At 38.4% G+C, this 17,446-nt stretch overlaps 1 protein-coding gene across 8 annotated transcripts in view; it reads right to left on the minus strand.

Annotated features, from left to right (window-relative positions):
• DST (dystonin) overlaps positions 1-17,446 on the minus strand; it is a 465,365-nt gene that overhangs the window by 174,674 nt on the left and 273,245 nt on the right. For all 8 annotated transcript variants that reach the window (XM_032778396.2, XM_075063729.1, XM_032778395.2 and 5 more), the window contains 5 exons: positions 16,804-16,966; positions 15,290-15,373; positions 14,992-15,099; positions 13,753-13,851; positions 2,694-2,828 (listed from right to left, as the gene is read on the minus strand). In XM_032778396.2, the coding sequence (XP_032634287.1) occupies positions 2,694-2,828; positions 13,753-13,851; positions 14,992-15,099; positions 15,290-15,373; positions 16,804-16,966 (589 nt within the window). The remainder of the gene's footprint in view (positions 1-2,693; positions 2,829-13,752; positions 13,852-14,991; positions 15,100-15,289; positions 15,374-16,803; positions 16,967-17,446) is intronic.

The raw sequence follows: 17,446 nt of genomic DNA on the forward strand, positions 1-17,446 counted from the left end.
TCATCAGCATAAGATGGTGAAGGAGGCATGACAGCCTCATTTGGTGAGGAGGAGAATTTGCGGGAAGGTGATGTTTCTCCCTCCGCAGCTCTTGCTCCTTTGTATGATTGCACTGTTCGGAGGGATCTGAGTGAGGCATTTGTTGCTCTTGATATATCCTCTTATGAGATGGTACCGGTAAAACTAATCACCGTAAGGGGCCTATAGGTTCCAATACACCCACCTTGGTGGTGGGAAAGGGAATGGGGCAAGACTCCACCATTATTCGTGCTAGGATTAGGTGTATCCCTTGCTAAAGTGTACCCCAAGTGAAGGAGGTTGAAAAGGGAAATCCTGTATAGATAGTTCAGAATCTGATAAGGAGTCATCTCCTGTGCCAATTGGAGGGGCAAATGGTGTCAATACCAATGGTTAAGTTGGCACTAGGGCCCCAAAGGGGTCCCGTAAATGCATGGGTATCAGAGGCTGTTGATATGAAGGTACCAGATGGTGCTGAGTTGAGATTGGCTAGAAATGTATCTGTGTGCCCTCAAAGAGTTTATCAGGGACTGGAGGCCAAGATGGTACTGGAGGACAAGACATCATTGAAAATGGTAGGAGAGAGTAAGTAGGCTCTGTCAGGTGAGATGGTACTGGTGGGGAGTGTGTCTCTGTATTTCTCAGCAATGATGACTCAGATGCTCCAGGATCTGAAGGTCCACATTAGTCAAAAGACTGGACAGTACCAGGGACTCTGAGTAGGAAATATCGGGAGTCAGAATATCTGGAGGTACATAGATGGTGCTGAAGTACAATCTGTACGTCTTTCAGGTCTGGTTTCTGGAGATGGTATTGATTGTTTCAATCTGGCTCTGGAGTCCTTATGTATTGAAGCCATAGAGTTCAGTGCCAATGTAGGTACTGCTTAACATAGTTTACCAGACAGTTTGTTGGTATGTGGCATGGTCTTCTTAGCCAGTGCCACAATCTCAATAGCAGAGGCGATGGGAGCCTCAGCAGTATGCATAATGAGACACAAGGTCTCCTCAGACCTATATCGAGTGGATGACTTTCCCTTTCTCATTTCCTGTTCTGGGGAAGGAACCCTTCTCTTCTTTGATGGGTAAGATGGTTCTGAAGGGCACCCTGGGTCTTTGCTTACCATCGCAATAGAGATGGTCACCAGAGCTCTGTGGATCTAGTGTACAGGGGGGTGACTCAGATCCTGTTGGTGTCAGTGAGTGCTCCATTAACAAGAGTTTGAGCCTGTCCCTCATCAACGTATTAGACCTGCTCTTATACTCTGAGTAGATCTTGAATTTGGAGGGGATGTGTGACAACTCAAGCCAGCTTTAATGTCCAGTGCTGCTGGGGAAAGACCTATAGCAGGTCTGGCGGGGTTCAAAGCCTGGGTATTTGGGCATAGCCTGCACTCGAGACCGTGGATCAAAGGCCCGAGAAGAACAAAGGCACAATTCAGGCCAAAGAAAGGGAAGTGGAGCCCCTGCCCCCCTTTTTTAAAATGAAAATTGTGCTAAACAAAAACAAACAAAAAAAATACTTAGAAAATACAGAAAGAGGACACCGCAATGCTCATCTCAAGCCGCACGCAGTTGAGGGAGAACTGAAGTGGCAGCAGTTCCGCCTCTCACTACATGAGGACCAGGATGTCTAAGATGGAAGTATGGATCCACGGACATTGCTGATGAAAAATCACTGATCCAGAGTTCACAAGCAAGTACACATCTTGAAATGGAGCACCCACAGGGACACTACTCGAAAAAGAGCCAGCTACACACAATACCTTATGTGGCCGCTTGAATGTGTCCCCTTCCCACTAGTAGAGTACTAGACAGACAACCAGAATTGCTTAGAAATATTACTCAGTGTCTCCCCTGATGTTTTAACATGGTAAACTGACAGCAAGGGAAAAAATGCAAATAATGAAGCAATATGACGACCAGATCTCACTCACAGAGCTTAGTGTGCGATAAGAAAGGATCCCAGGAGACCCACTCTGTATCTCCTTTCCCTAAAATAGCACTCTTGTGGGAGGCAGGAACGAAGCCACCTTCAACTGAAGAATCATGGGAGAGGAGACATTATTGCCTTCAGTGCTCAATGGATGAGAGTAGCCCACATCTATTCCAACTCAAAGTACTTATATTTTTTAAGAAAATGAAAACTGGTCCGGGATCCTATCCCTTCCCCCCTCCCATTCCCTCTTTACTGGAGGTAGCATGGGTATTACAAGTGCTGTAGTATCTCCTGCAAGATGAGGAAACAGACCCAGAATTGGATGTACATTGTGCAGAAGGCAGAGATGATTTATATAAGCTGTATACCCAGTTGGTTCTATAGCTCCCAGGTTCAGAGTTGTGTTCCTTCTATGTTAGTGGCCTTGTGCCCCAACTTTACCTCCGGACAGGTCATCCTTCTGTAGTCAGAACATGTCGCATTTTGGGATCTTCGCATCCCAGAGGGCAGACTATGTTTTTCTTCTTAAGACTGTTCCACAATATCTTGTTCTCTTAAATGTTTTCATATTTGTAAATGTATTTTGTTAACATTTTAAAATGTTTCCCTCAGAACCAAATGTGAAACTGAATCTTCCAAGTATGACAAAAATATTTATAGAAAGCTTTGCGCATATTAACCAGGACAAAGAACAACAACAACAAAAAGTGGTGCTCTATCAAGAAATCTTTGAGTACCTGCTGCTTAGGCAAGTCTGCCTTTTCAGCCTTTTCTCCTTCTCCCTTGCTGAGGGTCTTGCTGATGTCTGACACCCATTTCAGTAAATCCCCAGCTTTCTCAACATGCTCTTTCTTTTCCTCTTCCATTGACTTCTGGGGGGTAATGTGCATCATAAAAAATACATTTATTTAAACAGTTGAGATATTAAATTCTAACCTACTAACTCTCAATCCTCTCATAATGCCACTGTTACCACAAAAGCTACAATAGTCTGAGTAGTTTTATTTATTTATTTTACCTTATGCATTACTGTCACCTATACGAAAATATATATGTATATGCAATATAACCGGAGACATTAATAGAGCTAATTCTTCCAAGATATTTGCACAGATTCTAAAATGGCTATGGTATATACATATTCCCACACACACACACATGAACCATTTTATTGAAAGTACAGAAACAGATTAACCTCCCAGCCACTACTCAGTAATTAAAATCTAAATAATGCTTGTAGTCAGAAAGCTAAAGCATCTTCGAATTGCTGCCTTCCCATTAGCCTTATATGCCTAGAGCCAGCACTGGGTATCACATTTCCAGAGTACACTGGGATAGGTTACTAAATTACATTTAGAAGGAAATACAGTGTTATTATAGTCTTCGAACCAAGATATACTGAAAAATAATAACAGAGGAGTCACCATTTTGTTTGCAATAAATATATCATGAATTTTAGTTTGTGTCAAATAGTATATGATTTTTAACCAGAGTTTTATAGTAGTTGAAAACTTTTCAGTACTTAAAAATGTGTTGAAATGCTTTCACTTATCACAAGACAAAAGGAAAGAACATTTAAAAATGGTTTAAAAAACTAAGCACTTCATATCAATACATCTTATCTCGTACATACTGCAGCTGTATGAAAAACTAATTGCACTGATCTAAGTTTTTTCTGAAATCAGTGGAAAATCGTGTTGATGAGAAATTTAAACAATACCACTCCAGACTCCAAATGTATGACCTAATTCTGCAAATGCTAAATATATGTGAGTAGCTTTATGCATGTGAGTAGTCTCGTGTGTATAAGTGTTCCAAAGATTTAAGCCTAAATCTCTGCACCACATTTTGATACCTTTGTAATATAAAATATTTGGTTTTTTAAGATTTAAGAGCAGTTTGAAATTCCAAATCAAGCCATCATAGCTGGATGAAATATTGTAATATTATACACAAAACAGCTCCTATTTTGAAGTCAATGGGACTTTTGCCTAATGAAACCATGTAAACACTGCAGCACTTCACGCCTATTATGAACTTTATTCCTTTATGGTGTCTAGCTTCTATAGTATGTTATCACTCTCACATGATTACACAATAGTATTAGTAGTTCCCCACCAACAGCCTAGTGATCAATGGGAGTCTTTTCACTGAATGGACTTTGGATCTGGCCCAAAAGTGAGTACCAAAATCGCTATTTGATTATGAAGCATAATAAAGACTAGAAATTCCTATCTTAATGGGCTCAGTTGCTTCTAATAATCGTAGCCCTGTGTGGCAATCAAAAATAGATTTTTCCAAGGCTTCTTTGTATGTTAACTTCTTCTTTGTTTTGGGACATGTAATAGCTTTAACATGTGACTTCTCATCTTTAATTTTTGTAGCTGTGATAGCATCAATAATGCCATTCTTAATAGCATCTTCCATAGACAATCTGCAATGAGATTTTGGATCTATCAGTCCACCAGTCAAGTATTGATACTGCAGGCAGCGAATGCCTGTGTCTTTGTTCAGGACATTTACATTCATAGCTTCAATGGCTGACATAATTTTGTTTGTTACAGGATTAATGATCCCAGTAAAGACTAACTCACACTGTTGAATTTGCTTAGCACTTATTTCATCAATTAACTCCCTTTGCAAAGCTTCTGAAACACTGTATTTTTTCCCAGTAAATGGATCAATTATGCCTCCTGTACTGGCTTGAGCTTCAAGACACCTTAGGGCAGTAATTCTATCCACCAAGTTTTTGCGTGAGGCTTTTAGAACTGTAATTCTTTCATTGGTGTCAGAAAGCCAGTATCCTGCAATAGGGCTGTTCAAATCTTTACATGGTTGTGAACTGCTCAGCAAAATATCACCAAACTCATTAGCTGTGATGAGGCCTTCCTTATATTTGTTGACTAATGTTCTGTCAATTGTACGCTGTGTTAATGCCTCTTCAATATTAAACTGTATTCCAGTTTTGAGATCTGTTAGCAAAAGAGAAGAGTTTCCATGGGAATCAAAACACATAGACTCCTTCCACTGAAATTCCCGTTCTAACAGCTCAAGGTATGTACTTTTATCAATTAAATCCCTTTGATAAGCCTCATATGAAGTCATTTCTGTTCCAGTTTTGATGTCTACTACGGAAATCTTATGAACTTTTTCTGCTGATGGGCAAGTAATTTTTCTGTCCCCGACTGGAAGCAGAACACATTTGCTACCTACATCAAACACACAAATTTTCAGCAACTCATCGTAGTACATGGCTTGCCTATTATTTGGGTTTTGAAAACATTTTGCATTACTAGAAGGTTCATGTAAAAATTTTAAAATTGTTTTATTTAGCAAGCCTAGCTGTACTGCAACATCTGGAGGAATACGAATACTTCTTACAGGGTCAATAATTCCCCCACTTGCAACCTGGACTTCAAGAATATTTTTACCTTTTTGTCTTTCCAGGATTCTAGCTTCAATAGCTTGATACACTGATATTATTTTACCAGAACAGTAATAGCCTAAAACTGCTTTCTCTGCCTCAAGTAGTCTACCTTTGAATTCATTATCTACAAGTCCTCTAACAATTGAGTCATCGACAGAATATTTCTGACCTGTTGTGGGATCAATGATGAAACCTGTGGCAGCCTGGGCTTCTAAAAATGCTAATGCTAATGTTTTTTCAATTATTCTTTTCTTTGCTGCTAAAGCAAAAGAGATTATTTCTTTGCTGGATTCAATGTACAGCCCAGCTATAGCAGTAGGTTTAGTTAGAAACATTTCAAGCCTTTTCTGAACCTCATCAAATGACTTCTGCCCTGAATGGAGCTGTTCAACTGTGCTCCTGTCTAGAAGCTTCACTTCAACCAACTGCCTGGCAGTTACATCGTGTCGTAGACCTTGAAATTTAAGATCATCTTCCCCACCAGAATATTCATAGTGAACCGTATCAACATTCTTCATATTCTTGCCCTCTAAGAAAGAGCTAATCTTTGGAAAATCTTCTCCCCTTAAACTTTCAGATGTTTGGTATCCATCAAACATCCTGTCTTCATTACCAAGATTCTGGTCATTTTCTTGTTTTAATGTTGTAACTTCAACAAGCACATCATATTGCTTGCTCTTCACTATCTGTAAACAGGAATTTTTTGACACAATGAGCAACAGAGCTGGAGAATGTAATTTGCACTTTACACAATTCAGTCCAAAGTCCACCACCAGAAGAATGCAATGGAGAAAGTGAACAGCAGAAATCATGAATAAGAAATTTTATTAGCATGGATAGCACAGGATATAATTAACTAGATTTTAAAAAATATATATACACCTCAAATATTTATTTAAAAAGGATAGATTAATGGGCATGTGGCTGAAATCCAAGGTAGAAATTTTATTCTGTGCTTATTACCTGCACTTATTGATATCACTCAATGCACTTTTAACTGTAACTGAGTATAATCATTGAATGTGAATTTCTATAATGTATATAAACTTTTAACAAATAAAAATAAAGTTTCAAATAATCCTGTTGCAAATATTTGAGTATTTTAGTCTTTTTTTGTATTCACAGATAAGCAGAAGAGGTCCCCATACACCAGAATAAAAAAAAAAAAGTATACAACAGAAAGCATAGAAGAGCAATACCAAATTTTAAGGAATGGAACAGTAAAAACCAGCACCAGCAAGGCAAATGTCAACAAAATTTAGAGTATACCTCCAAAGGGTGCATGAGCTTTACTAGTCCTGGCCCATGTTTTTCTTCTTCATGCCAGGAAGTGTGAAGGTTTTTATCTCTTAATTTGTCTATTTCTGATATTTTTGTCATGGAGTTTGTTTTATCAAAAGTTATCTGGAGCTGGGTGCTTGTCTGAGAAACAAACTCTGTAAAAGACTGTTGGCCTGTATCATCTTCTAGGGATTGGTTTGTTCTTGACAACTGGAGCTGCGCCTCTTTTGGTTCTGTATCATCAGCACCCAGGTGCAGCTTCTTTTCTCCTACTCGATCCATTTTAAACCCCGGAATGTTTATATCAGCCTGTCTCTCCTGTTTCTGTCTTAACAATGAAGTAGTCACTTTTGCACATGGATGAAGTTGTTCTAAATCTCTAGGTGAGGTTTCTCCAAGGTAATTAAATTCCCTTACCTTCTTCTCACAGTCCAATTTGAATATAGAATCTTTGATGTTACGATGTTGCTTAACTCCATTCTGAAACATTAGGAACTGGTGTTCACGTTCCTTCATCGGCATGTCCATATCCTGTTTTAGGGTCTCCACCATACGCCTCTGTACCTCCAATTCCTCCTCAAGTTTCTGATATTTCTGAAAATAATCCATTTCAGCATGCTTTCCTTGTTGTAGTTGCTCGCGACATTTCTGAAGTCTTTCTTGCAGATCTTCAATTTGCATCTTGTACAATTTTATATTCTCTTCAGACATATTTTTTTCTTGCTGAAGAGTGACACATTCCAGTCTTATACCCGAAATGTCATTTTCAGTGATGCTATGTGATTCCAGTAGTTTTTCAAATTTTTTTCTAAATTCCTCTGCAGAATGTTTAAACCTAATGGACTCTTCCTGAGACAGAGCCATCTTTTTGCGTGCCATTTGTTCATCTAGGGTCTTTTGATGGAATTCATCCTGCAGCTTCTTCAGTTTACTATTTAGCTCTTGTATATGAGCTTGCTGTAGCTGTATTTTCTGCTCACTCAATCTCTTTTCAACAGTGAAAGCATTTAGTTGTGCATTTAGATTTTTAACCTCTATCTCAGTGTTCAGTTTGAAAGCACTCTGCTTATCACACTTCTGCTTAAATTCGCTGGCTAATGTTTTTGTTTTTATTAGCTCATCTTCTAGACTTTTGACTTTACTTATGAATTCTTGCTCAATTATTATCTGCTTGTGCAACTGTTCATTTGTGGTACGTAGCTGTTCTTTAAAACCATCTGCTAGGGTTTTTAAGGTATCATTTTTTCTCTGAATACTTTGTTTCTCCAGAATTATCCTCTCTGATTCAGACTGAATTTGTTGCATCATTATTTTGGTTTCAGTATTCAATCTAGTAAGCTCCTCGACCTTTTGTTTCAATGATTCTGCCAAACGACTGCTTTTGGCCAAATCATCTTTCACCATTTGAATCTTCTGTTGATTTTCATTCTCTGCTCTTGTCTTTTGAAGCAGCTGTTCCTGGATTTTTTTATACTGATCTTGCAGACTATTTGCTTCTCCTTTGCATGACTGTGTTCTTTGTTCAGCTATCAGCTTCTCTTTCTGGAGAGAGCTGATTTGTGAATTTAAATGCTGAACAGTGATTTCAATTTGTGTGTGTGATCTAGTCAATTCCTCTACTTCCCTTTTTAATTGCACCTTTTCCTGCTGAAGAGATTTCAGCTCTTCTTGATAATTTATTTTAATTTTCTTAAGATCTATGGCCTCTTGCATTACCTCCTCAGCTTTACCTGTGGTTTTGTGCAGCTGCCTATCAAGTTCTTTCAACTGTTGCAAATATCCCTGCTCTACCTGATCTTTTTGGTCCAACTCAATTTTCAGACATTTAAGTGTATTATTGGCATCATCTAATTTCTCTTTTAGTAAACGAGCCTTTTCTTCAGCTGATGCTTTTTGAAGTTCAAGATCATTCAGTTCGTATTTTAGATCTTTAATGTTTTTTTCAGCCTTTTTGTTGGCAATAGTCAGCTCATCTACCTGCTGTTTAAGCTCCTCTACTTTCTTTATTTCCTGTTTTTTCTGGAAATCTATAATTTCAGAGTCAACCCGATAATGTTTGTCTTGCCCAGATGTGCAAGTTGGCTGCATGCTTTCTCTTATTAAGGAATATCTGCCTTCAACTATTTGCCTTCTAGCTTCAGTTTTCTCTTTTTCTTGGGGCTTTTTTTCTGCTAGATTCCCTTGATACTCAAAATCTTGTTCCATTTGCTTTACTAGTTTCATAAGCTTTTCCTCGCCTTCTGTTTTTTTCCTCAGTTCTGCCATTAAAGCTTTTTTCTGCTGCTCTAAATCCTGAAGATTTGTGTCTTTCTTTCTCAGGTGCTCTTCAAGTTTTCTTCTAGCAGAAGTACTTTCCTCTATTTGAGTTCTAAAAGCTCTGAGGTTTTCTTCAACTATACTTCTTTGAGCCTCTGCCTGCAAGGTGAGCTGCCTTACATGTTCTAACTCCTGCTCTGCAGCTACTTTCTCTTTTGCAATGCTCTCTAGCTCTATCTGATACCGCTTTGCCTCTTGCTCAGCCTTGGTTTTCTGAAAAGATATCTCTTCCACATACTTCTGCTGTTTCTTCAGCTCATCTTCTGCAGCTTCCTTCACTTTGGGGAGTTCCTGTTCTACATGGAACTTTTGTTTCTTCAACTCCTCTAACATCTTCTCAAGCTCATTTATCTTTCCCGTAAGTTTTCTGTTCTCATCAATTGTTGACTTTTGTTGCTTCATTAGATCTGAATATGCTGCATGTGCTGATGCCACCTCATTGTTTATAATCTATAAGACAATTTAAAATATACAAATATGTTTAAATCTGTTCTTTTTTAATATAGCATGTGAAATCTGTTGTATTATTTTCAAGACATAGTTGAAAATACTTACTAATGTGTACTCAGCATGTCAATACAGTAGGATGAGCAGTTCCCACCACCATCACCTTCGCCTTACAGAGTAAGCTTCAGACAAGAAACCATTAGTTCAAGATGAAAAAATTCTTCATAAAGGAACCCACAAAGGGGAGAAGTTCCAAATAATCTCTTTTGCTACTCAGGAAGCATTTAATGGTTAGAAAAGTCAGACAGCCACTTGCATATGCTCTTGCTCAAAACGAATAGCTACAACAGGTAATGAACAAAACACAGTATGCAAGGATCACAGAGGTCAAGGAAGTTCAACATTTCCAGTTTGGTTCAGTAGGAATTTAAGGCATTTTATGTTTACAACAAACATAATACAACACAAATTTGGAAATCTCTCCAAGAAAAGAAACAATGCATGAAGCTACACTCAGGAGGTGTCCACACTAGGAAAAAAGGGTGTTTTATTACCATGTGTTAGCTATCACGTGTTAACTAAGAGGTGGCAAACTCTTAAAGAAGAGAGGGCAGTTAGTAGTTTCCATGCATAAACAGATGGAGGTAGACACTAGGAGGGAGAAGAGGATTCATCTCGACCTGCTAACGTGTTCAAACTACAATTTCCTTGTCTTCACTAGAATTTTATCATGTTAGCTAACTTGAGGCAAGAACACACGTTTCTTTCTAGTGAAAGCAAGGCCTACTGTGAGGTGAAAAGCAAGCAATTTTTCTAATAAACAGAAGGTTATTTTATTTTAACAGACTTGCCTGATTTCAGTTGCAATGAGACTTATATATCTCAAGAAGTGCTAATGAAAAGGCAGCTTCATTCCCTCTTTTCCTCCTTCACTTGGATGATTTTAAATAAACACTTAGGATAGGTCTACACTGAAAAAAAAATCAAACGCAACCTGCAGCAGCAAGTTTCTGAGCCTGGATTCACTCAGGCTGTGGGGCTAAAAACAACATTGTAGACATTCAAGCTCAGGCTGGCACCTGGGCTCTGCAACCTCACAAAAGATGTGGGTCTCACAACCTGAGTTCCAGCCCAAGCCTGAACTTCTACACTGCTATTTGTAGTCCCACAGCAGGAGCTTCACAGGCCTGAGTCTGCTGACCCAGGCTCTGATATTTGATGCTGTGGGTCATTTATTGCAGTGCAAACATACCCTTACAGATGTTAGGATTAAACTGGATCAGTTTTGGAGCATCTTTTATGCTGACAGTTACACAATAAACATATTAAATGTAAAGTATTTTTAGACAATTAAAATTGAGAATCTGATTGCAGTTGCATCTAGGATCACAAATTAAGTTTTCTGTTATGCAATCTTGTGCTCTATCTGATCAGCAATGTAAAGCATCAACTGGGAGGTATACCTGCTAGTATAACCTTATGATATTAAAATGTGATGAAACAAATTCAAAATTATTGAAAAAAATCAATTGTTTTGCCATCTCTGAATCGATATTAATAGATTATTAATATATTATTTTTAGTTATGCTCAATCAACTTTAAATCATGTGTGAGGTTACTATATTTAATTATTAATAAATCCCAGTCTTGCATTTCCTCCACTCTACAACGTGGTTTCTGCTTCAGAAAACTTCTTTGGCTCTCCCCATTTTTTGTCTCATTCCATCCACATTTGGTTGATTTCACACCACATTAGAATCGTTATTTATATTAATATTGACACAAATTTGATATGGAACTGGATATCCTTTTCTACCATTCTTTGTGTTTTGATGATGTTTACCAGAAAGGGTGGTTATTTCCTTTCTTGTATATAGCTGCTCTTCCCCATTATTTCTACCAGCCCTTACTTGACCTTGAGGCTTCAATAGCTGCTTTGACGTTCTGTCCATTATGATTTTATCACCTCTGTCAGTATCAAATTCTTTTCTTTGACTTTCCAACTTACTCTCAGATTTACTATGAGAACTATCTTTCTGCAAATCTCTCTTGTCTATTGGGTTTTTGTCTATTGTGTTTTTCTGTCTTTGTTCAACTGCTTCATCACATCCCAAAGGTTTAAAAACTTCAGCTATCACCGTGGTTTTCTGGAATTCAGCCTCAGCAGGTAAACTCTGAGCTGACAGCACACAGGTTTAAATTTAGATTTTAAATGTCATAGACTTCATAGCAAGAGCCTTATTTTAGCCTTCTTCTGTGCACTAAACTCTGAATGACATCACACAGAATTCTTAACAAAGACAAGGATAGAATAAAGTCCTGAATCCAAGAGGAAGAGATTAGAAGTATAATCCCAGAAAAACCGATGATTGTTTCTGCTTTGAAATGGAAAAGCTCTATGATACGCTACTTTGATTCCAAAAGAAAGCTTATTATATTGTTTTGCAATTAGAAAGCAACCTTACATTATCTACTAAGAAGTTATCAAGGAAGTAGAAGTCTGCATATGTTTTGCAAAAGACAGTCTTGAAGACACAGCTCGGAACAGACAAAAATGGTTTATAAAATTAAATTATTCTTGAGAAAAGTGACACCAACCAGCCAAACCGAACAAATTTCTTGGTCTCTAGATATTTTTCTTTTTTGTTTTCATTTTTACCAGCAGTGTGAATTAGACACATAAAGGCTACTTAGCATGTAAAGGTGATATCTCATGCAATGGATGCTACATGGTTTAAAAAAAAAAAAGATGCACACTTTTCATATTTATGTTATCAGTCTGTTCAGAGGTATGCGATAGGAAGAACATGCAGCAAAGACAAAGCTGGCAGCAAGATTATTTAACATCCCTTTAAGGATCCAGGGTCTTGTCCGATGATTACATAAATAAATATTTAAAATTAAAACTTGTTAAAATAACTCCAATCCTGTTTTATGTATTTTTAATACTGGACAAACCATATAGTATGTTATTTGGCAGAAAAGCTATAAGGATACAGTGTATAAATTAAGACACTATCATCCTTAAAGAGTAAATATATAATTGCTTTAGAAACACATGATATTTTTAAAGAAAGTAAAGAGTAGATAATATGCTTTGTTTAATTCTTTAAAGCATTGATTTAAACTATGTATTTTTGAACAAATACACCTCTACCTCAATATAACGCGACCCAATATAACACAAATTCAGATATAACGCGGTAAAGCAGTGCTCCAGGGGGGTGGGGCTGCACGCTCTGGCAGACATAACGCGGTTTCACCTATAACATGGTAAGATTTTTTGGCTCCTGAGGACAGCGTTATATTGGGGTAGAAGTGTCATTTATAGTTTCCATTTATTCTTGTTAACGAGACCTCATGCTCACTGTGAAAAAAATTAATTTGCCTCAAAGAATTAGTGCAGAAGAATGACAAAAGAAAAAAGAAGCCTAGACATTTAAAAGTCATTGAAACAAACTTAAGGAATTATTGAAGGGGTTATTGCACTCCCCTATTTAAATAAGAAATTCCTTATCCATTAAAAGCAAGCTAGCGTGCACACCGCAGGTGAAATTCAACCCTGTGCAGAGGGATAACAGAAGACCTAAGCACCACTTAGGTCCCATTTAAACACACTAACTAGGACTTAAATAGGACATTATTAGTGCATGGGAGTTGGGCTGGCTCTCTGCACAGGGACAAATTTCAGCTTGCATTTGTAAGTACAGCATAAATCCAGCTACAAAATGTACACCAAATAAATACAGTCCACATTTCAAATATCCAATGTGGTTTTTGTTGTAAAAATAAAACTGCAAATGAACTTTCAAAAATTAAAAGTATTGTCTATATATGAATATAGATGATGAATTATGATTTATAAAGATGGACAGCTTTTGGTGAAAATTTAGGTTATTTGCTTTACAGAGCTATACTTTTATATTTTCCTTGTTTTTTAGAAATAAAAAAGTTTAAATAAATGTTTTACTAAAAGGGATCAAACACTGCCAGCTAATTTGTGCTAGGTCTTAAGTAAAACTGTGACAGTGCATTATAATTTCTTCTGTCCTGTAGATAACTTTCTTCTCTGCAGAATTCATTGAATCACAGTGGGTCCCTGTAATGTGACCCTCTCATCTGGAAGGACTGATGGAATGTGAGGACTTTGCAAATATACATCAGTGCTTATAAGAATGACAGGCGCACAGTCCAACATCCATACATTCCCATGTTTGTGCAGTATATATTTCAGTCCTTAGTATTTCCAGCTAAAATTATGATCCAAGTTCAATAGTTGTTTTATTGCCCCCAACAAAATGGTTTCTGTTTTCCTGTGACCTACCTCCTCTTCTTCTAGTCTTTTCAAAGAGTCACCAGCAAATTTAATATACTGGGTCATCAGGGTCACCAAAGCAGTATAGCGTGTTCGTAAATCCATGAACTGCACAGAAACAAAAGAGGAAAATGGTAGCACTCACAGTGACTTCAAATGCATATGCATTCAAATAATGTCCAAGAACTACCTCTAGACTTAAACTGGCCTTTAGAAAAGTCATATATGGCACAGAGCTCATAAGACAAATCCTGATCTTGGTTTAAGGGACACAATAGTCATGAAGAACCACATAAACCAGTTGTCCACAGGACCAACTGATCCTAAGAATGGTCAGACTAGTATGTAAGAGGCTGAATGGAAGTGACCTGCATCTGTTAGGTGTGTAACTGGTGTGGTGGAACTAAGGGGGACAAAAGATTATGAGGAGAAGAAACTCAAGGAAGTAATCTTCCAATCACAAATATCCTAACTCCTCTGGTACTGGAGTTACTGTAGCACTAGAGTGGAATTTTCAAAAGTACCAAAGTAACTTGAATGACATTTGTGCTCCTATGTCATCCTGGGGCTTTGGAAAATTCCACCTTCTAGAGCTGTAGTATCCCCAGTGGTGCTCCAGCCTGAGCGGGAGTACCTAAGGTCCCTATCTTATGTTGGAGGGGCTTCAAAACTTAACTCCTTGATAGCTGGATGGTTAGATGGAGTATCCTCATCCCTATAAGCCCAGGTCTTTGTTTCTGGCTGTCAGCTCCTGTTACAGAATTGTCAGCTAGAGAGAGTCACTTCAGGGCCAAATTGCCCCATTTACTCTTGTACTCTATGAGTCCTCTGGGGATAAAATTGCACCTCTGTGTGCACAAATAGGCTTCAGGGAGGCATTGCCTCTGAATCTGCTACAACAGAGACTTGTGGCACCACAGTGATGGTGAAAGCCCCTCCTGGGGTGGCAGCTTGGGACATGATCTGGCCCACCATGTTAATAAAGTTTTATTTTTCTCCATTTTCTGTGTTTCTGATCTAAGATTTTCAGGGGCATTTTGTTAACTGTTGATCAACGCCAACATCCAGATACAATACCAGTTATTGTGAAATGTGTAACATTTATGTCAGGGTTTGTCTATGTACAGTAAGGATCATGTGTGAGGTTACTATATTTAATTATTAATAAATCCCAGTCTTGCATTTCCTCCACTCTACAACAGGCTGCTACATGAATGTACATTTCCCTGTCAAAGAACATCAAGCTACCTCTTGTATAATGAAGTCAGATGAGCTCTGCATTCTCCGGCGTTTCACTGGGGATTTTTGTTGTGAGTCAACCATAGCCCTGTATGTCATTGTCTGCAGTTCATAATCCTGTAAAAATAATGCAGTCAGAAAAGTTATCAGAACTCTCTATCAAATTGACATCAAAGAAAGTATTTATAATGCAATTTACTAGCAGAGCACCACTGCTTGCATGCTGTATCCATTGTACAATATCAGCATACATGTAAAGGACACATTATCAAATTAAACTGTATTGTATGTGTTTAATCTTTCTTACCTTTACTGAAGCTGAGTATTGCTCTGAATATTTCTGGCATTCATCTATTTTATTTTGTTTCATTTCAATTTCAGAAACCAGCATCTGTAAAATATGTGTGTATATCTTCAGCATAATAAATAATAATAACAACAACTCTTTTCTCTCCCTTTGTTATGGTTGATAAGTATTATTATGATAAGAATTTCTAAGTTGTCCACCATCATACTATTTATAGCACCGCTTGCACTTCAGTGTTATAAAGCTAGTTGGAATCCTGGGGCCTGATCTAAATCCTAGATAGTTAACAGAAAGACTCCTATTGAGTTCCATGTGAGTTAGATCCAGCCCAGCATGAGCACTGCTAGTAGAATACTGTAAATATAGTGCCTGCATCCTGGCCAACACACTGGGGACTGAACTGGAGACCAGCAGGGCTAAAAGTTGCTACGTTTTTAGCTAAAGAGACAGGTTCTTTAATGAGGGCTGTCACAGATTCACTTCCTCTGTGGATCAGGCACTAATGGGGACCTGAAATAGTGGTTCTGTTTGCCTAACATTTAGGGAATGCCTGTCCTTCCTGGGCTCAATCTTGTAGGGTCCTGAGCACTCTGGTGCCAATCCAGTCAAGCACTGAAGCACTCCCTTAACTGTAAGCACACAAACAGTCCTACTGCAGACTTTGTGTGAATACTTCCATGGACACAATGATCATGAGTCGCACTGAATCACACTTTACATTTAAAATGGTGGCGTTATGGCCCAGAGGTTAGGACACCAGCCTGGGAGTTGGGAGAGCCTGCTTTGCCACGGACTTCCTGCATGATGTTGGGCAAGTCATTTTGTCTCTCTGTGCCTCAGACCTTCATCTGTCAATAAGATTAACAGCACTTCCCTACCTCAAAGAGATGTTGTGAAGGTAAAAGACTGGCGTGCTCGGATACTATGGTAACAGGGGACACAGAGATATCTGAGATAGCTAAAGGGAGATTGACATCACTGCTTTAAATATTAAATATTTTTGCTTTTGCTAGTAGAGCCCCATTAATTTTTTTTATTTTTTATATTTTGGGGGAATTTCATTTTAACCATTTTATCCGTGCAAAGAGGTGGGGAAGAGGGGTCCTGCCCAGGCAGGGAATGAGAGGCCCTGGAGGGGGAAAGGTTTGTTGTACAGTGAGCCTGCCCCACACTCACCCAGTAGTAGGCGGTTCCTTTCCATGCGTCTGGGCTCAGCTCCCACTCCAGGTGTTCTGATGTGGCGCTTGGCATTTACCCTCCATCATGATGACAGAGGGGCAGACGGACAAAATTTGCACAAGTGATGCTGTGAAACTGTACACTACACAACTGGAGCAGGGAGCTGGGCCCAGACCTGAGGGACGGGAGCCTCTGCTGTGAGGTGATTTTTTTCATTTGATTTTGGTTTATACTTTGTTTTGTTTTATTTTGTCATAGTTTGTATTTTCAGTAAACACAGGGCTCCAGTTATTAGTTTCAATAGTTTTGCCCAGGGTGGGATTCCCTTTTTGTACCTTTTGCTGGTTCAGCTGTTTAGCCAAAGCTTTGCTGTTTTCTGGTTGGTTTTCTTGAATTTTTCGCTGAGTATCTTCCACTTTCTGAATCCAGGTATCCAGTGTATGGTAAGTATCTTTGTAGTATTTCAGAGATTTACTGATACCCTCTAAGTCACGCAACCTGGTTTAATTTGAGAACAGGAGATATGATTGGGGAGAAGGTACTGTAAAAAATTATGTAAATCAATGGTATCAGGTGTCCTAGCTCCATCTATCATAATAACAGGAAATGTAATAATTTTTACTAAAATATATTAATGACAGTTTCTACCACAGAGATCCCTAGCTTAACGACGATCCATAAAGATTAAAGAGGATTTTCACACTAGAACACCCTCAGAAGAGAGAAAGAACATTTATACTAGAAACAATTGAGTATGGGGCAAACCTGACATTGGCTTTGGTGTTAAGGGAAAGTCCAGTCACAGCAGAAACACTGCACATTTCCTAAATTAATGAACCCAGAAGCCGAAAAGCCATGCAGTAGACACAACATTCCCCAGCACAATGGAGTGTGCCTCTGCAGAAGCAATTTTCACTGCCATACAGAAGGACGAAAAGTGGGTGTATTTTAGGTGTGATCAGTGGGTTTGGATCTGAG

Source organism: Chelonoidis abingdonii, chromosome 3, assembly GCF_003597395.2.
Source record: "Chelonoidis abingdonii isolate Lonesome George chromosome 3, CheloAbing_2.0, whole genome shotgun sequence".
Classification (NCBI taxonomy): domain Eukaryota; kingdom Metazoa; phylum Chordata; order Testudines; family Testudinidae; genus Chelonoidis; species Chelonoidis abingdonii.